This window comes from Setaria italica, chromosome IV (assembly GCF_000263155.2).
Source record: "Setaria italica strain Yugu1 chromosome IV, Setaria_italica_v2.0, whole genome shotgun sequence".
NCBI classification, from domain to species: Eukaryota; Viridiplantae; Streptophyta; class Magnoliopsida; order Poales; family Poaceae; genus Setaria; species Setaria italica.
Window position 1 is genome coordinate 18,373,838 of NC_028453.1, and position 20,433 is coordinate 18,394,270.

Sequence of the window (20,433 nt, forward strand, 5' to 3'; positions counted from 1 at the left end):
ACATAAAAAATCATGATTTATAATGTTTTGGGTTGAGCCTATTTTTTAGCCACGTAGCAATGACAGGCTAGATGACATTAGATGCAACACTCATATGTATTTAGGGTGTGATTGGTTTCTACAAGTGGCTCAACCAGGTCCATGAGATATAGGGGGATACTAGTTTGATTGCCTGGTCCAGCCATCGTGGTAGGTTGTTGACGTGCAAAAGCGCCCCTTCAGTCAGGTCCCGAGAAAATGTGAGAATAAGTCATTTTCATATGGTCAGGCTTGCGTAGTTCACTGACGACTGCATAGGGTGAGTGTGCGAGAGAAAAAATAGATTTGTGTAGGCAACCAAACGACGTCCTCATCTGGTATGGCTGGGTGCAAACATCATTAACCAAATGAAAATCCTAGCCATCACGGGCCTGCATGCGAGCGAGATTGCAGTCAAAACTAATCACACCCTTAGACTTCAGTATCGATAAACTCACGTACAACCCTAAACGATAGAGCGGTAGTACAAGATAGATAATAATCATATTCGAGCGCACATATTTACATATTCGGCTCTATATTTGGTAGTACTCCTTCCGTTCAAAATTACTATTTGTTTTGCTTTTTTAGATATATAGCTTTTGCTACTTGCATATTAAAAAGCTAGAAAGCTAAAAACCAAGAGTAATTTAGGACCTTTTGTTTGAGCGGTAGCTTTTAGAGTTTTTTTGAAAAATTGAGCGGCAGCTTTTAGAGTTTTTTGAAAAAATGTTGCTATTTTTTTTAAAAGACAACACTAACTTTTAGAAGATGTATTTAGCTTTCTTAGCTCAGAAAGATAAAAAAGCTTATAAAACCGAGCTTTTCAGCTTTTTACGTAAACTAAGCTTTTATGAACTTCCAAGCTGTACAAGAACTTTATTGTTGTTTGAGCTTCTAACTTTTCACGCGGAAAAGCTATCACGAAGCTGAAACAAACGAGCGCTTAGAGGGAGTGTATGTTTGTTCCAAGGAGGAAGAAAATAGAAAACACTGGGATCATTCGATCACGATCTAATGGTCGGAAGTGTTCGCCTGATCTTTGTGTAATTTTCAGGCGCGTGCAATGTGGCATCACCCTTGTTATTTGTATGGTGCATTATTTCACGGAGAATCTTTAAACAACACCGACGTTGGGGGACCTCAAGGAAAAGAAAAACGAATCTATTTTCCTACATAAAGAAAACCTGAAATTGCCGCGGCCGAGTCGGATGCAGGCACGCAGAGTTGCAGTCTTGCAGACGACGCAGCGAGGCAGCGACGCCCCGTCACGCGGCGGCCACAGAAAATCAGCGGGCCCGAAAAGGAAGACAGACCTCCACTCCACCTTCTCCTCTTCTCCGCTTCGTCTTCCCCCAGCCCGTTACGCTGCCGCTGCCGCTTCCGCTGCTCGGCTTCGTCGTCCTCTTCCGGTCTCCCCGGCCACCGCTTCCAATCGCCGGCGTCTTCCTCAGCTGTCGCGTCCTCACCTCTACCGGTCTACGTCATCCTGCTCCTCCGTCGAGATCCGCGTGGCCACCGCCCCCGCCTCGTTGCCCCTCAGATCCGCAGGTGCTCCTCCCCCGCAGCGGCCTTGATCCTCCACCGTCGCGCCGGCTCAACCGCTGTTCGCTGGTGGCGATCCGTCTCCTGGAGCGCCTCGTCGCACCGTCTCTAGGTAACGCTGCTCCCCGGGAGATCGCGCGCCGTGGTATCAGGGCAGTGGGGAAGCTTCTGAATACCGCGATCTTAGGCTTAGGATGGTTTGTGCGACGCGATCGTGGGTTTAGCTTGGGGACGAAGTGATTGCTTAACTACTGCGAGACGGCTGGACCTCTAGCTTGCGTAAGTATGAACCGAGCTTAGAGCTCAATGATGCTGTATGGGGGACACCTCCTAAGAGCAAGTCGTTCACGGACCCAAGCTTGCTTAGTTGAGCTCTGCGCTCCACGGTTTGGAGATTGGATGCTAAGCTATGCTATTGATTGATGTATTTGTTGAGATTGGGGTTTTTACTTGGAGTTTTGTTTAGTTGTAACTATAAGCAGTACCGTTTAGCATTAGAAGATCAACTCATGCTTTTGTATTTTTTTTCACTTTTCGAGAATTGTTGAGCTTATTCGATAGCTTGCTAGGCATCTCTATCACATGCTAATGCGAGATGTAGATTGCATTGTCGAATTATTCAGTTTCTTATCTTCCATAGGGAATTTTAGCAAATGTTAGTTACATCTGGATATGTTGCTATGCTGTTTGCGACATGGGTGCTTTTTAATGCAGCTATGTCCTTTCCCTATCCTAGGTGCTCCACCTTGTTGATGCTTGCATATTCCTTGCTTTGCAGCATATAATATTCTGCTACAGTACTATTGGTGAAGGAAGGTTGGGTAGCTTTCTGGTGTCTACGTCATTCTTGTGTCTGTCAATATAAGACACTGGAGCAAAGGATGCCTGAAAACCCAATGAAATAAATGCTCCCATATTGGTCCAAACATTCACCTATCAAATTTCACAATGCTGGAGGCTATTCTCAGGCACACCTATATGGTGTTCTTGTCATTTACTGCTGTGCTTCTTTGCAATGGGAATTTTAAGAGCGCTGATGTTACTTGTAGTGCTCTCTAAATTTGGACCATGGAGCATACATTGCTTAGTAGAAGGTTTCCAACTAATCCAGATGAGTATAAGCTATATGAGGAAATTGGAGAGGGTGTTAGTGCCAGTGTATACCGAGCTCTTTGTGTCCCACTTGACATTATGGTTGCCATCAAAGTTCTTGACCTTGAGAAATGCAACAATGACCTGGTAAGTTATGTTCTGTGCCAAATTTCATTTAATTCACTTATGCTAATTGATATTTCCTTGTCAAAAACTTTGGGAGAAATAAATGTGAATTCCTTTTCTTGTAACATAAGTTGACGATCATTACCACAAAAAATAAAACGTAGGCAAACCACAATGGCAATTATGTCATCGTAAGGCTCTTTTAGTTCTTGCAGAGCATCGACGATTTGTTTGTTCATGTGGGTAGGCTTAGACCTAAGGCTTTTGGATGCTGGTTCTTCGGAATGAGATTCTAGAATTTGTAATAGTTTATAAGACCTACAATGCAATTTTCAAATAGATTATAGATGTTGTACAAGAAACTTGATTTTTTTATCCAAGAGATGTTCTTTAAGGGTTTCAAGGTGGTGTGGTTGCTAAAGATCCCATATATTGCAAAGCGGTGTTTGCATTGAATGAGTATGATGATCAAGTGGCACTAATTGAATGTGGGAGCAATAAGAGGAGTCAGATATGCATTGTGTGGAAGTATTGATTGCCATCTTGTTCTGTGTTAGGCGTATAAAAGAACATCTTTTTTTACAATGGAGGGAGTATTAGTGTTTGTCCATGCATTTCACTACATGCATCTTATACCGCATGTAAACCACCAGGCACTTAAAGCATTCATATTTAATGGAGCACACTGTTGAGACTTGACATCTAGTTTTATGCAATCCTTTATACCTGACTAATTTTAGCATAAACTTCTTGGTAGTTGGATAACTACATTATGAGTGGCTGACATGCGGGATCCTCACTTTAAATGCTATTTCCTAATTTTAAACATGTTCAGTATGAGTGAGATAATATGACCTCAGGGTAAGATATTGTTTGCATGCAAAGTGCAAATGCCACCTTGCAATTTTATTATTTTTTAAGTTTTTGCGGGGGTGGGGTGTGTTTGGGTGGAGAGGGGGGGCAGGACTTGGCTTCATTCGGTAATTTGCTGATCAGAACAATCAAAACTGCCATCGTAACTTTATGTGACCCAATCCTTTGCAATATTGGTGCAAAGCAACTTCATTTGGATATGCTGCCTCACTTTGTATTTGATAACTTTTAAGCTACATCCATCTTTTATCCTTTTAAGACAGCTACTTCTTATTTTCTCTGTGAGCATGATAATATCAAACTAATGTTGATCTATTCATTACTTTGGGACTTGTGTTTCTAATCCTTTTGGGATTACCATTCTTTAGGATGGGATAAGACGGGAAGTGCAAACGATGAGTTTGATTGACCACCCAAACCTTCTTCGTGCATATTGCTCATTTACAAATGGGCATCAGCTTTGGGTTGTCATGCCTTACATGGCTGCTGGATCTGCTCTGCACATTATGAAAACTTCTTTTCCAGAAGGGTTTGATGAGCCGGTCATTGCTACTCTGCTGCGGGAAGTGCTCAAAGCTCTCGTCTACCTACATTCTCAAGGACATATTCACAGAGATGTAAAGGTAATATATTTCCGCAGTTCTTCAAATCTCCAGTTATGTATTAGAGCAGAAACATTGCATCCAGAATTTGGATTGACTTGTGCATGGCATCTACCTCTGCTTTAAAGAAACCACTCAAGAAATTCCTTTACAGCTGTATGCCTTTCCAGAGTGTTATCATTAATTACACACCATTTAGATTCCTTTTTAATTATTCTATGTATTTGTATTTTAAATAGTACAGTACCCTTAGGCTCAAGCCATGCACCAGTCAATTCATCAGAGGGCTTGTCTGATGGACCATATCAAAGCCTCTTATTCTGTCCTTTCTAGAGATGACTGCATATCCTGATTCCAGGTGTTCCAATTTTGCATGCAAGATTTCGACTGAGGCCACAAGCATCTCTGGGTTTATAATATAATAGAGCAAAATCGTAGGATGTGTGCGGAGATTAGATATGGTAGCATAATGAAGATAGAGCTCATTTTAGTGAGCTCTAATATGGCTGTTGCCAAGGGATCTGCCCCCTCTCCCAAAAGAAAAAAAAAGAAAGAAACTTAAGGGGGGGGGGGGGGGGTCGGGGGAAGATATAACTGTTTGTTAGCCTCACCAGCTCCCAGGATCACACCCCCACCCACACAATGTTTGGCACACTACAGGAAGGCACTTACTGATGAGGAGCGCACACACACTTCTCTTGCACTGCGCACCAGCACCTCTTTTGTTGTAATTCACCACACTTCAACACGATGGTTACATAGATTTACATAGCACAAACACGCACGCTCTAAGCTGCGACTCAGCTGCACAACCTGGCCAAGAACACTCACATAGCTAGCTCCACTAACACAGGTTGCACAAGCTCCACATAGCACTCAGGCACTCGCTGCACGCACAAGCTCCAATCAGCACACAGCCACTACTTCTGTAAACTAATCATGCTTAACTATGCACACACTCCATGCTTCACTCACACACTGATCAACTTGCTTCACTCACACACTGATCAACTTGCTTCACTCACACACTGATCAGCTCTACTCACCACCACTCTCCACTCACTATGTTGCTCCCCCCTAACAGGTTTTCTGCAAAATGAAATATAACTGGTTGGCAGTGTTTGGATAAGTCCCTATCTTTCCAGTGGTTTCTCTATAGTCACCAGCTTGCTAGGGAGCTGTGGTGCCAGTTCTTGCAAAATAAATTGAGAAGGGTGAAGTTGTTCAAATTTTGGGGGTGGAAAAAAATCTGATAACACAGTGGGTGAAGTGTAAGGGATGTTAAGTCCTTGGGAAAAATAATCTGAATGTTGACACAATTTCGGTTAGTTGATGCAGGGGACATTTAGCTAATGCAGCTAATTTTATCATGGCGTTAAACTGAACCAGATTTTTTTGATTATGTTTTCTCCAGTGCTTCTAAAACTTACATACAGAAAAAGGTTCCCCTCGTCAGATGATATTTTTTTTCTCCAATGTGTGATGTGTTAGACGCTTCTGCCACAAGTATAGCTATCATACTGCTGTGGAATGGCAAGGCATGGATGAAGGGATGAAGCCAGGAAGAACGTCCTTAGGCTTTTAGTGGAGGGAGGGAGGGAGGAGATACGAGTTCTGGTCTTTGGAGATGTTTAGTAGAGGGGTTGCTAATGGCTTACACATCTCATGATAGCTGGTGCTTGTATGGTGCATTTTGTTGCTGTCATGTTGGATATTTCCTCTTGTAAGTTGTAGCAGGGCATGATACTTGAGATTTTTGTGGTAGTTAGTATCTATACTGCACTCCTCTCAGTCACATAAAGTGACATTTAATGTTTTGTAGGAGTGCAGTTAGCAAATTTGAAGTTCAATGATGCCCATAATATCTTCATATGCATCTAGAATTGTAAATTGAAAATGGAACACATAGATTCATTTTAAAAATACTTTAGTAATATGACAATTTTATTTTGTTTTGAGCATATTATTGAAGGCGTGTTTAGGGTACCTTACCTTTGTTGACTGGAGATAGTACTCAATAACTTAAAATATTTCGAAAATCATCTATATTTGATGAGCTCAAGAACCCCTTCTCCCCAGCTTGCTGATTTGGATGCCAACAGACCGAACACTCATGTCAGATTCCAACACTTGCTCAAATTCTGGAGTACAAATCTATCATCTGAAGCAGAAACTTAGTGGCATGCTGCTAAACTTTTAACACAAGAACATACTGAGGGAATGCTGCACAAAGAAAGACACAAAGGGGAAGACAGAAAACTTAGGATACTAGTCATCTCATGCCTTAAGTATCTGGTCTCACTAACACCATTGCTGGATATTCTGATGCGGCTAGATCATGATATATGATTCAGTTCTCTGTTTTCATTGATCATCATTGGGTGCATGTTCTAAATTATGTTCCACATTACTAATCTATTTCAGGCTGGAAACATCTTAATAGATTCAAATGGAGCTGTGAAGCTAGCAGACTTCGGAGTGTCAGCCTGCATGTTCGATACTGGAAATAGGCAAAGAGCAAGAAATACATTCGTAGGGACGCCTTGCTGGTGAATATTTTGTACCTATTGATTTGTATATCATTATGTTTAGTGTGTAATGTCATTTTAATTCTTTGCTTAAATGAACCTACTGTTGATCTTACATAATCCCTTGCATCTTCAGGATGGCTCCTGAAGTCATGCAACAATTGCATGGTTATGATTACAAGTAAGTACATGACTAGCACCTGTAAATCTGGATAATGTCCTTGCTGGTTATTCTATTGTTTATACATGTTTCCCCTTTCTTTTAATTTTTTTCTTATCATTTATAGAGCTGACATATGGTCCTTTGGGATAACGGCGTTAGAACTAGCACATGGTCATGCTCCATTTTCAAAGTATCCTCCAATGAAGGTCAGCACTGAACTACATTTATTTTGCATCAGTAATTTCTCCCAAAGTACAGAATGAAAGTGATATCTTTTCTCTTTGTAGGTGTTGCTTATGACCTTGCAAAATGCACCACCAGGTCTAGACTATGAGAGGGACAAGCGGTTTTCAAAGGTTTGTTCTATTACTGAGTTCCTTTTGTGTAATGTACAGACTCTATAAGTCTATATTAATACATTCTTTTTATTTGTAGTCTTTCAAAGATTTGGTTGCGACATGCTTAGTCAAGGATCCACGCAAGCGTCCTCCTTCAGAAAAGCTCTTGAAGCATTCTTTCTTTAAGCATGCTCGATCAGCTGAATATCTATCACGGAGTATTCTTGATGGCCTCCCTCCACTGGGTGAACGCTTTAGGGAACTGAAGGTGCAAATAAGGGCAAATAAGTGTTTAAGATGTGGCATGGTATTGCTGTAACCTGCATGACCTTTGTTTTACTTGCATTGTAGAGCAAAGAGGCTGAGTTGCTTCTCAATAACAAGCTTGGTCAAGAGAGCAAGGAGCAGCTATCACAGGTTAGAGTTTGCTCTTTTGTTCTGCGATATCTTACATCACATTTACTAGAAATTAGTATTTGTCCTCTCGTCTGGAATTTCCCATGGTCCTATGTTTGAGTTAAAATAGTAAGATGGGATCTTTGTTTACTTGATGACAGCCTCCTTGAAATAAACACATTTTTTCTTTATAGTTGTGGGCCCTCTACTTATTCCGAAGGAAATTAAACAAATTTTCCATCGTGCATGTGGCAAATAATTGAAATAAAGCTTTTGTGAAGTTTTGAAAGATGAATTTACCTAACTTTTCGAAAGCTGCAGCAAAATGTTATTTGTCCAATTGTTTGTTCAACTGTGATGTTAGCAACCGCCCGCTTATGTTTGTCAGATTTCATTATCTTTTGGAATACAAACTATTTGAACTTTTTTTGTTTGAGAGTTGACCTATGCATGCGGATGTTGTCTTTGTTACTACTGACAGATGCAATTATTTTCCTTTCAGAAAGAGTACATACGAGGCATCAGTGGTTGGAACTTCAATCTAGAGGATTTGAAGAATGCAGCTGCCCTTGTAAGACTTCAATTTTTCTGGATTCTACTAGCTGTTGAGGCATAAATCAGCCAAAAGAACAACTGGTTGCCAAAAATCTGTGTTTTCTAATTGATGCTGTATTCTTTGGCAGATAGACAGTTCGAATGGCACTTGTCACTTAGAAGTCAGGGATAACAAAGTTAGGGATGACTCACATGATGCTTACAATGACCCAGAACTTATTTACCAGGAAAGGGTCAACCATGGTGCTTCTGGAAGGCCTGAAGAGGTACTGGGTTTTCATCATCATAGTTATCCGATTGAGACCCCATGCATAAACTAACTTTATACTTGTACACTAATTGCCTCGTGGTTCCAACTTATCAGGATGAGATACAAGAAGTTGAAGATTTGAATGATGCTCTCTCCTCTTCTTTTCCAAGCCGCCCCCTTGAGGCACTAAAGTGAGCTCTTCATACTGCAACTTTCCCGTCATGTTGAACATATCCTTATTCTCAGTATGATTTGGTCAATTATCTGTTTTGTAAAATTTCTTTGTTTGCGTAGTCTGTGAATGCAACTTGCTACTGTTTGGACATTTGATTAAATCATGCTTACCAACTTGGAGGTTAGGGGGGTAATAATTGTTGGAAATCACTTCCTCACTTTCCAGGTGTTTGTCATAAACACATACTAGTTTTCCTCTACGGTGGTCTCACACACAAGCACAAGACAGCACAAGTAGTATCTGCATATTATTATCTTTTAAATAGAAGCTGAAATCTAGCTAGCACTAATAGCAATGAACCTAGACCCTAGGTGAACCTGGACACAACTCACTAGTAACAAGATTAATGCTAACAATAATTTTTTTTGACGCTGTGAATCTCCTATAAAGTAAGGGATGATCTGTGAATTACCTGCATTACTGTTTGTGTTGTCTGTATATGCAATCGGTTCGAGTGCTTAATCTAGTAAAGATAGAAATCATGTATCTTTACTAGATACATAGTTTGGATTATTTTGTTTGGAGTGCATATATATTGGTTTCTCAAGTTATCATACATGATCTGATGATGCTGAACAGTGAATCTCAAGATTAAATCCTTGTTGAACTGAATTTAGAATCTTGACCATTATCTTTGCTTTTTCTTTATTTCCTCTATCACTATTATGCTATCTTTACTATGTTTTGAGCTTTGAATTTCAAAAATAGTAGTGAACTATGAAGGATCTTCGCTAACTAGTGATACAGATCTTGCTTTGATGTTTGTGGTGCTGATGATCCCGACCGTACTGCTGCTCATTCGAGAGTGCAACCAAATGTCGGACCTGTACCTGTCCTGCAGTTCCCAAAAATTGAGCATTGCAAAAGTGCCAACTGCAATGGTGAAAGTTTGGAAAGAAGTGTTTCTGTACCCATGAATCTGGGCACTAGTGGATGCCACAAGCATTCAAGTGGTTCTCTTATACCCGAGCAAGTTCTTTCTCCTTACATGACTGCTGATTTGGAAAGGTAGCTTTTTTCTCAAGTCTATCTTATTCATTGTCAAGTATTTTTCTTTTCCTAGTCTGCTGCAATAGGCTTTAGGGGTGGATTCTATTCACTCGTGCTTAAAAGAAATCCAACTCTGTATTATATTATGTTCGGAAAGTGCTACTGTGCTCAGCATTAGGTGGGAGGGTAAATAGTTTCACTCTGTTTTCTGTATTTTCCATGTTGACTTGTATTTTTCCTAGCAATACTCTTGTCTGATACGCAGTATAATGGGTGTATTGGTTTATTATATATTTATATTCACTTGGCCATAAAAGGTAGTCTATGTATTATATCACTTCCGAAAGCACTACTGAGCAACATCTAGGTATACCAGGTGACTTTTAGAGAAATAGTTGCTAGTCATACATGCTTTTGTGTGGTGGTAGCAAAACAAAATAAAGAATAAAAAATAGTAACAAAAAGGTGTTGCTAATACTAGAAGATAGTCTTAGGCTAGTCAGAGTGCCTGTCTAACTCTTGAAACACCACATTTTACGTGCATATCAGTTCTACATCTTCTTGGTGTGAGCCATGATTTATGGACATGTGCATTGAAGATAATGATGTGGGTACATATCTTCAGTTTTTGTGTAATGATCTTCTTAGCCTCAAGTCTTTCTGCATAGCTTCCTTAAAGCTATGAACTGCTGTCCTAGTCCAATGACCCATTTGAACTTCCCTTTGATATTGCAAAATGAAATTCTTCATTAGTTGTTTTGGCAACTAAGTTGGTAGAGCATAGTCGACGGGGGTATTATAGAGGATCTGGAAATTAGAACATAATAAAGAAGCATGATCCATACATCTTTTGGCAGCAGTGTTCCTTATTCTGTGTATTGTTTTCCACACACATTTCTGCCTTTCAAAATGGCTATTCTACGCTGGTAACACTTGCACTTTTGTCATGAAAGGGATGAATATTGTCAGAGAAATCCAAGCATCAGGAACCGTAGTGGACCTTTATTGTTCCGCCAAATGAAGGATTCACGCACACATCTATCTGGTAAGATGACTATGACTTACACAACCCCTTGCTGTCTCCGTTTGTCTCTATGTTTGCTTTCATAGCTTTGTCTGTTTCAATCTAGCATGCATGATCTGGCAACTAATCGGTTCCGCAGTTGTTAATTTTAGAATTAACTGAAAGCTTGCATATAATCTCGCTTTTACTTGTTAGCTATGCTTGACGCTTAATTTGGCTTATCGCACCCATTTTTGGTGCAGTTGCACCTGAGGAGCCGTCAGAAGGAAAAATTATCCGTCGAAGGGGGCGTTTCCAGGTTACATCAGATAGTATTTCTCAAAAGGTAATGAATTATTTAATTGAAAATTCACAGTTTACCAGCATAGTAAATGTTTTATTGTATTTCCTTTTTCTTCTTTATCCACTGGTTCTAGTGAACATAACATAGCGTTTACAGTCTAGATCTTGGGCAGCTTGGGGTGTTCGATTAATTCTGACTAATTCGAATTCTAATCGCTCAAGTTCTGAAAATAAATGCGTTAAATAATTAGTACTTAACATCCCTCTATTGTACTTGTACTGTGGTATTTCCCAATTTTTGGAAGATTCTTTATATTCTGAATGTGTTGTTCCGAACAATAGTTTTTCTACCTTGCCAAAGCACATACATACATCTGCTTGTCCTTTACCATAAGTAACAATTCTGAAACCATGAGGAATGTTTTTTCTCCTGATTTTTACTATGCTAATATTGTTTTAAAATGCTCCTACTGCATTTGATACAATTCTCGTGTGCGTGCCATTTAATTTGTAGTTGTATTGTACTTTATACTGCTTGACATGAGGATCAACAGGCATGGGCAGCCAGTGAAAAACTAACCACCCAAATGTGCTTTTGTAATGCCACCCTAGACTCTAGGCTTTAATAAGTAGGTTGCAAGTAGTTTTAACACTGGTTTGTTGATTGTACTTTTCTTAGGTAGCTACATCAGGCTGCAGCAGCAGCAGGACAAATCTACCAATTGGAGCAACACGCTCAAATCTCAAGTCATCTGCAATTCTTCCAACATTGCAATTCTTGATGCAGCAAAATACTATGCAAAAGGTATTGGATTACTATGTTTATGATTCAATTTTAAATGGGAAGAATTTTCAGCATTTTAACAATTTTTTTGTTGTTTTGGCAGGAAGTATTAAGTAGGCTGATTTCTTCAATTGAGGAAACATCTGGTATGTATGAATACATTAGTTTATTTTGAGCTTCAGTGAAAAAGTTTGATCCTTTCTAATATTATGCCTGGGGCTATTGTTTAACAGATGATTCTGAAGCAAGTACAAGTGGTTCATATCAGGTATGTAACATTGACTCTGGCTTGTAATCTCCTTCTGTTTTCATGTTTTGCCTGACATGTGAACTTTAGAAAGAGCTGAGCAGTCATCGATCAATCTAATTCTTGTGTTTGAAGTTGTCTTGTATAGCAGAATAAGTGGCATACTAAGTGTTTGATATATCTGCAGTCTTCTGGAGGGCCTGTTAGAGAAAAGGAATTGCAGTCGTATGTTGTCCAATTGCAGCAAAGGTATGAAAATTTTTTTATAATGGTTCAGCATATTTGCAGACACTTGACACATTATGTGAAAATTTCCAGCATCACCGAACTTTCTGACGAAGTGCAAAGATTAAAGCTCCGAAACAATCAGGTAACAAAACTATCTGGAAATAGATTTTGAGTAGTTGAATTTTGTTGATAAGTTTGCAAAAAAGTTAACGAAGTGAGTTTTCTGATATTTGAAAATGTAAGGTGTTTGAGCTTTGACTTTCCATATTAAATCCTTATTTGCAAACATATATGTGTATTTTTTTTCCGAAAAATCCAAGTGAGTTTCTCTGAGTACTTAAAAATGTGTCAAGTACTAAAGGTGTTTGAGCTTTGACTTTAGATATTAAATACTTAATTACAAACATATATGTGGAAAAAATTTCTAAAAGATTGCATGGATTCTCTGCATGACAGCTTGAGCAGCAGATCATTGCATTGTCGAAAAAAGATGAAAGGTTGCAAACAGATGATAACCAACAATGATGATATGCCCCTTCTACTCCCCGCTGTATAATTCAGTTCCCCAATTTTGCGCTTGGTTATAAATTTTTTTTGTATTCTGCTCTGCAGTCAGGGTCGTCGTATCATTGTAAGTTGTAAGTATTTAGCAAAGGTGAAATTGTAGTAATTTTGATTTGTACAGCTTTATTTGGTTTACCCAGAAGGAATAGTTTTCTTTCTTTTAAGGTCATGTGCTGATAATTTTTAGTGCATAATATGTGAAAGTTCATTTGAGAGCGTCGGGCATTATGTTGCATGGAGTTGGTTGGAGTATAGTAGTTGCGCTGGAACTGGTGTTGGGTCCGAGCACAGCCATAGGGAAAATAACAGGAACTGGAACTATTCTCGCTAATTTTGTTCCCTATTTATTTTGTGATGAAAGTCGACCTTTGTTCCTTTCGGATTGTCAGATATGCAGCAGTGGAGATGTAATGTTCATGTGATATTTCTCCAGTTTATTAGGATTAGTTCGAGTTTATCATAACACCAAGAATGTTGTGGCACTCGTGTGATATTTTAGTGCCATTATGCTGTCTATACAATCTTGTAAGTAGCGTCAATTGGCGTTGTGGTTGCTGATTTGTAAAACTTCGTAGTTGCAATAAACAAGGGTAACAGTAATACTTCATACGTGAAAGCCTTGCTGTCGACCTCATCCGTAGGTGGCGATGTGAAAGCCTTTGTACTTCATACGTGCAGTTACATCAACGTTTGTCTGTTAACGGCTATTAACATGAGGCTTGAGCAATATATAGCAGAGGTCAATACATCTATCAAGTACATAGATGTGGATGTGAGTGGCATTTTGCTGGATGAATTTATTTTGCGGCGGCATCTTCGCACAGGTATCACTTTGACGAAGCATAGGTGTAGCATTGGTCAAATTGGCTCATGTACTCTTCATCACATGAGGAGGCCAGGGAGGCACGCGGAAAACGAGCTCGTAAGCCACATATAGCAAGGAGCTATTTTTCCATCCTGCTTTCGAGCCATCCCATTTTGTCCCTTCGTGGTGAAGAACAAGAATGCCTAAATAACACTGTTCTTTAATTAGGTTGGGCCTTTTTGCTGCTCTAGACTCATGGATCTTCCTATTCTTAGGTATTGGATGACAAGAACCCATCTTCCCGGACCCCTTGATGAGAGTTACAATTTTTTTCTTTCATTTTTTAGTTCAATAGCAAAATCTCTTCTCTAGACTTTCTAGGCTACCGATTGAAATCGAGTTTATGTTGGTCCATTGTTAAGCTTATAGCAAATCTCCCTATAGATGTGAAGACATTCAGGAAGATGTTAGATGCCGAGCTGTATTAACATAGAATGGGGAGAAAGGAGTTTGTGGATTGCAGTTCATATCCAAGCGCAAAGGAATCAAAGGAAGGGGACCAGTTCATCAGGAGAAGCTGCTTGATGTTTTTCGCAACCGAGGTACATAATATCAACTTCGATCAACTAGTAAAGGAGACGCGTCTGAGAAAGAAAGCATGTCGGATATAGCACCATCGCCGAGTTCTTCATCGTCAAGTGAAGAAAATGGAAGTGCCGATGACAACAACAATAATGACAACAACAACGATTCCAGCAAGGCTCCACCACCCCGCGGTTCAATTTCAAGTTCAAGTTCAGGCTCAGGCAATTCAAAGGGCTGGTCTAGTCCCCCTCCATCTCCAAGCTCAGGAGGAGGCTCAAGATCAACGCCACCCTCAGATTCACAAGATTCATCGTCCTCTAGCCCTCCTCCACCGTCACATTTATCGCCTCCGAAATCGTCAGAACCATCACCAAGCCCACCACCTTCTCCATCTTCTTGGAGCGGTGGCAATTCGAAGTCTTCACCACCACCAACTCCACCTTCCGAATCTTCTCGGAACAGCGGCGGAGGCAATTCCAACTCTTCACCACCTCCAGGCAGGTCATCGTCATCATCGCCTCCGCAGCGGTCAGAAGGCTCCTCGGCTTCGCCTCCGCCGCCTCCATCTCCGTCCTCCAATCAGGCCCCTCCAAACCCATCAGGTGGATCGCCGTCCAAAGAATCTCCTACTCACTCTTCTCCGTCACCGCCACAGGAGAGCAACGATGATCAAGCAAGTTCCCAACCTTCTTCCGCATCGCCTTCACCACCGACGAACCAATCGATTGTCTTCGTTCCTGTCCCTGTCTCATCAAAGAATAGTCCTCCGGGGGCACCGTCACCGCCCGGGCTAGTGTCCATTGCGCCTGGTGCCGCCGTTGGCACCCTGACGTCTAACAACTTGTCTTCATCACAAGAAACCAATGCTAGCACTGCCGGCAATTCATCCCATTCATCTGTAGGGTCATCAGGAGTAGGCACTAGCCATGTAGCTGCGGCCATTGCCGGTGCATCGATCACCGGTTTGATGTTTGCTATGCTCGCCGTTTTCTTCATTGCCAGGAGGAGGAAGAAGAAGACGGACGGACTAGTTTATCACAACGGTAACCTTATTAGCTCATGCATCACATCATATCGTATGCTTCAGTTCACGTATAAGTAGTACTTGACGCGAGATTACTACATATTATCTCCCACTAAAAGTTATGCACATGCGACACCGCAGACGGCAACAACAACTTGCCGTCGGGTCAGTTCGGCGGCTCCAACCCGTCGGGCGCAGTCTATCCGGGAACATTACCAGGCTTCTCGTACGGCCCTCCGCCGCCGTCGGGCCCGGACAGCGGCGGGGGAGGGTACTACGAGTCAGGCAGCATGGAGCCGCTGGGTTCGAAGTCATCCTTCAGCTACGAGGAGCTGACGAGCATCACGAGCAACTTCTCCCGGGACAACGTGATCGGCGAGGGCGGGTTCGGGTGCGTGTACAAGGGGTGGCTGGGCGACGGCAAGTGCGTGGCTGTGAAGCAGCTCAAGGCCGGCAGCGGTCAGGGCGAGCGCGAGTTCCAGGCGGAGGTGGAGATCATCAGCCGCGTGCACCACCGCCACCTCGTCTCCCTCGTCGGCTACTGCATCGCCGCGCACCACCGGATGCTCATCTACGAGTTCGTCCCCAACGGCACCCTGGAACAACATCTCCACGGTATAGTAAATAAACAGTACCAACTCTTCTAATTTCCTCCCAATAGCGCACATCAACCCCAGCTCTCGCATGGGATAATAATTTTAAGAGCAAGTTTATTAGAAAGTTATTTAAAATTAGACCCGGAGCTAATAATCAAAATTATTTAACCTACAACTCTCTCATTTATTTAATATTCTAACATGATACTTATATAAATATGTGCTTATCTCTATACAGTTGATTGACTTTTAGTTAGTAATTAGTTTATATATTTTTTTTTACATTTTTCACTTTGCATTGCACCTCCATCATTGTGTTTAACATGAAAAATCGATATTTTCGTCGTTACCTCCCATACATGTATAAATGTTCTTCATGATGATACTAATCATACGTATATACCTTAATTTTATATTTTTATATTAATAATGACAAAGATATGTAATTTAAATCATGCTTTTGGATATTTCTGTATAATAAACATGCAGATAATTAAATTAAGATTTATGCATTTACTTTAAGTTATTTTAATAATAATATATGCCGGTAATTTAGTTACAAATTTATGAGGATATTTTAAGTTTTTTTATAATGACAGTTAAGTTAGATGAGTATTATGGTGTTACTTTAGATTATTTTTTATAATCATAGAGATGGGTAATTTAGATATAAAGTTTAGAAGTTTACATTAGAATATTTTTAGAATATTTTCATAATAAATGTGATGAGTAATTTTTTAAAAACATAATAGATTAGTGGTTATAATTATTAGAATCTTAGGATTGATGTGTAGATGTTTCTGATTTTTGTGAGAATTTTTTAGAATCTATCATTTTTTCCTAGCGCGTCTCATGAGAATTAATGTGGAGTCTCCAATTAAGAAAATGAGGGCACATAGCTAGCAATCAAAACTCTTAGCTTGAACTCTCTCTCATTGGTTAAATGTTCTTACAAAATGATTATGAAGATATATATATTTATTATCTTGATTCGACTTTAGTCACTCTATAACGTTCCATATTTATAATTTTTTTCACTTTGCTTTGTAGGTATACGCTTGAATTTGTATAATGGTCTCTAAGTTTGAGATATATTTTTGACATGGAAATTTATATTCTCACCACTTCCATTATATTTATAAATGGTGACACACATCATGCATATATACGCTAATTATTATTTTCTATACCGATATTGTAAGAAATAGACAATTTAAAATTAATATTGGTGTACCTTAGGGTATATTTTTAATGAAAATGATTTGGATTCAAATTTAGAGTCACATCATGTTATTTTTAATAATGGCATATATGGGTAATTTAGATGCAAATTTATGGGGTTACTTTAAGTTATTCTTATAATGTTAGCGGTGGACAATTTAGATGCAAATTTAGAATTTTTAATTATTTTATAGTGGCATAATTGGGTATCTAGAGGGTTACATTACTTTATTTTATATAATGGTATAGGTGGGTAATTTAGGTATAGGTTTTAGGGGTTACTTTAGGCTATTTTCATAATGGTAGAGGTGGGTAATTTTTAGAAACCATAATAATCCAATGGCTATGCTGATTTGAGTCTACTGAATTGATGGATAGGTGTTTTGCTTTTTTGAAAGAATTTTTAGAATTTCTCTCTTTTTATAGAGTATCCAATTTTAGGTGACTTTACGTGGAGGCCTAAAGGAACATCCAATTAATAATGGTAAGATTGATGAATAGTGAATCTTTTGCTTTGTGGTGTAGGTCGTGGCATGCGGGTGATGGACTGGCCAACAAGGCTCAAGATCGCCATCGGCGCGGCAAAGGGATTGGCATACCTGCACGAAGATTGTATGTTTTTCCAAAAATAGAGTTAACATCCCCAGAGTGTGTTCATGTTTAAATTTTGCAGAGATATATATCAAGAACGCTCATGTTTTGCTTTCTGATATGATGCTACTTTCCATAGGTCACCCCAGGATCATCCACAGAGACATCAAGTCCGCGAATATTCTGCTCGATTATTCGTTTGAAGCACAGGCATGACTGACGAGCTAGGATTCAGCTTGTGATCATGTTAAAATTAATGATGGCAGTTGCTGCCTCACGATCTGACGGTGCCATGCCATGCAGGTTGCAGATTTCGGGCTGGCCAAGCTCTCCAACGACACGCACACGCATGTCTCCACTCGCATCATGGGGACGTTTGGGTGCGTCCACCTCCAAGTTTGTCCATTATTTTTCTCTCCCACATATATCTGGAAACTGGCCGGGCTGCTCCGATTCCGATTGAGCTCTAATCTTCTCTGATCACAGCTAGTAAATGCGATGCAGGTACCTTGCTCCGGAGTATGCGTCGAGCGGGAAGCTGACGGACCGGTCGGACGTGTTCTCCTTCGGCGTCGTGCTGCTCGAGCTCATCACCGGGCGGAAGCCCGTCGACCAGACGCGCCCACCGGGACAGGAGAGCCTCGTCGAATGGGTACGACGTCCCTTCACCATCAGTGCTCTTGCTTGCAACTTCAGCTCTGGAGCTTGTGGCCAAATTCACTTGACTCTTTCTTGTCGTCCTTGCGCCAGGCACGGCCGGTCCTCGTCGACGCCGTCGAGACGGGCGACCTCGACGCGGTGGTCGACCCCCGGCTCGACGGCGCCTATAACATGGGCGAGATGATCGTGATGGTGGAGGCCGCGGCCGCGTGCGTCCGCCACTCGGCTCCCAAGCGACCGCGGATGGTGCAGGTAATTAAACCTGTACGACTGTCGGACGACAGTGAGACAAATCTTTGCAATGTGAAGACGAACATTTCCTCGACCCCGCATGAAAGTAATGGTGTGGTGTGATGGTCGTCATCAGGTGATGAGGGCGCTTGACGACGAAGGGAGCATGTCGGACCTGAGCAACGGGGTGAAGGTGGGGCAGAGCCGGAACTACAACGACTCCGGGCAGCAGGCGGCCGCCATCCAGCAGCTCCGCCTCACCGCCTTCGCCTCCGAGGAGTACACCGGGGAGTTTGAGCAGTCAGGGGAGTACCGCGGTGCCTACTCTGAGACGCAACCGATCAACCGGAGATGACCCGACTACTGTCCGGACAGGTTAAGTGATGGTTCCATAGTGGTATAGGGGGATACATACATACGGCTATATCTCCAGCAGAGACATTTTTAGAAGGAATAGCAGCGCTGTAGGTCATCGCAGTAAGGAGTAATCAAGACAGAATTGGAAAGGAGCGGGCTGATGACGATTTCGATTGTTTTTTGGGCTTTGGACTCTTGAAGATCCGGTTCTACAACTTGGTTTTTTTGGAAAGGAGCTCAACGACGAGTTTCTAACTTGTTCGCGGTACATATTTAGACGTCTGAACTTGTTAATTATGTCACTTGAGATTCCAATACTATTAATTAGCATATACTTGCCTGTGTGCATTGTTACTGTGGCCATATCTCTCCACCCTTCCTGACCATCTTAGAGCTCAATATCTTGAACCTGGTTAGTGGTTCCTATACCCGAAGAAATTGAGAAGTTCACATCTTAAGGTGGACTCTACGCCTACCGGTCGTATTTTGTCTGATCTCCTCTAGCGATTCATCCATCGTTCGGAACTTCTCCAATCAACGCTTGAAGCAGAGAGGTCATTGAAGTTGGAGCAAGATGGATGGGCAATCAAGTAGCACAAGGATGCCGGAATCATTCTGAGATTCCTGCCGACCCATTTGGGAAAGAGATGGAGGGTGCACCTACAGCCAGTCACCACGTCCTTGTCAAGGAGCTCACCCCAATGTTAGCGCCTCACCTGAACGCACCGGCCAGATTCTCATCGATGTTTAGAGATTTCGAATTCCTACTCTGAGGAAACTCGGATTTGGATTGAGGTACTTGTGCAGGTTCTCAGTTGGTTTCACGACAAGTGTTACTCGTGTTAGGCCAAGATAGCGAGGGGAGAACATGCTCTTGGGAGCGTGAGGGTGTTTAGGACCAATAACATGTACTGGATGAGAAAGCTCGCTTTTTTCATTAAGAAGAAGAGAATTGTGCAGTTACATATTGGCTGAGAGGGCTGAAAAAAAAAACAAAAAAAAGATACACCAGCCAACTAACAGGACTTAGGGGGTATTTGGATACGAGGTGTTAAACTTTAACAGTGTCACGTCGGATGTTCGGATGCTAATTAGGAGAACTAAACATGAGCTAATTATAAAACTAATTGCAGAACCCTGTGCTAATTCGCGAGACGAATCTATTAAGCCTAATTAATCCATCATTAGCAAATGGTTACTGTAGCACCACATTGTCAAATCATGGACTAATTAGGCTTAATAGATTCGTCTCACGAATTACACTTCATTTGTGCAATTAGTTTTGTAATTAGCCTATGTTTAATACTCCTAATTAGCATCCAAACATCTGATGTGACGGGTGTTAAATTTTAACACCTTGTTGCCAAACAGGCCCTTAAATGAAGAAGAAGAGAAGAGAAAAAACCAAAACTAAATCCTAAGCCGCAATAGAGAGCGAAGCCTAACAAACCCAGCGCGATCCCAACATCGTGCCTCCTCCAGCACCAAAGGTGCCAAAGCCACCGGTTGAAGCGCCGCCCTCT

At 41.2% G+C, this 20,433-nt stretch overlaps 2 protein-coding genes across 2 annotated transcripts; both read left to right on the top strand.

Annotated features, from left to right (window-relative positions):
- Nucleotides 1–1,272: 1,272 nt before the first annotated feature.
- Nucleotides 1,273–13,215, top strand: LOC101767987 (serine/threonine-protein kinase BLUS1). Its single transcript, XM_004965327.4, has 21 exons — nt 1,273–1,675; nt 2,342–2,802; nt 4,023–4,277; nt 6,681–6,805; nt 6,921–6,965; nt 7,072–7,153; nt 7,235–7,303; nt 7,383–7,553; nt 7,637–7,702; nt 8,184–8,252; nt 8,365–8,502; nt 8,601–8,677; nt 9,469–9,729; nt 10,665–10,756; nt 10,978–11,060; nt 11,697–11,822; nt 11,905–11,947; nt 12,035–12,069; nt 12,236–12,297; nt 12,367–12,418; nt 12,733–13,215. Exons 2-21 carry the CDS (start codon nt 2,632–2,634, stop codon nt 12,799–12,801), a joined length of 2,091 nt encoding a protein of 696 aa, XP_004965384.1. The 5' UTR covers nt 1,273–1,675; nt 2,342–2,631; the 3' UTR covers nt 12,802–13,215.
- A 960-nt stretch (nt 13,216–14,175) lies between these two features.
- LOC101774601 (proline-rich receptor-like protein kinase PERK12) lies at nt 14,176–19,264 on the top strand. Its single transcript, XM_014805032.2, has 8 exons — nt 14,176–15,273; nt 15,396–15,869; nt 17,597–17,683; nt 17,802–17,872; nt 17,966–18,042; nt 18,167–18,314; nt 18,413–18,574; nt 18,690–19,264. Exons 1-8 carry the CDS (start codon nt 14,304–14,306, stop codon nt 18,906–18,908), a joined length of 2,208 nt encoding a protein of 735 aa, XP_014660518.1. The 5' UTR covers nt 14,176–14,303; the 3' UTR covers nt 18,909–19,264.
- Nucleotides 19,265–20,433: the final 1,169 nt, after the last annotated feature.

Excerpts from the sequence above, each read along its gene's own strand:
- LOC101767987 (XM_004965327.4), top strand. The coding sequence starts at position 2,632 with ATGGAGCATACATTGCTTAGTAGAAGGTTTCCAACTAATCCAGATGAG. Across the intron at positions 10,757-10,977 it reads TTCACGCACACATCTATCTG|TTGCACCTGAGGAGCCGTCA; the intron begins GTAAGATGACTA and ends TTTTTGGTGCAG. Across the intron at positions 11,823-11,904 it reads AGCAAAATACTATGCAAAAG|GAAGTATTAAGTAGGCTGAT; the intron begins GTATTGGATTAC and ends TTGTTTTGGCAG.
- LOC101774601 (XM_014805032.2), top strand. The coding sequence starts at position 14,304 with ATGTCGGATATAGCACCATCGCCGAGTTCTTCATCGTCAAGTGAAGAA. Across the intron at positions 15,870-17,596 it reads CCTGGAACAACATCTCCACG|GTCGTGGCATGCGGGTGATG; the intron begins GTATAGTAAATA and ends TTTGTGGTGTAG. Across the intron at positions 18,315-18,412 it reads AGGAGAGCCTCGTCGAATGG|GCACGGCCGGTCCTCGTCGA; the intron begins GTACGACGTCCC and ends TCCTTGCGCCAG.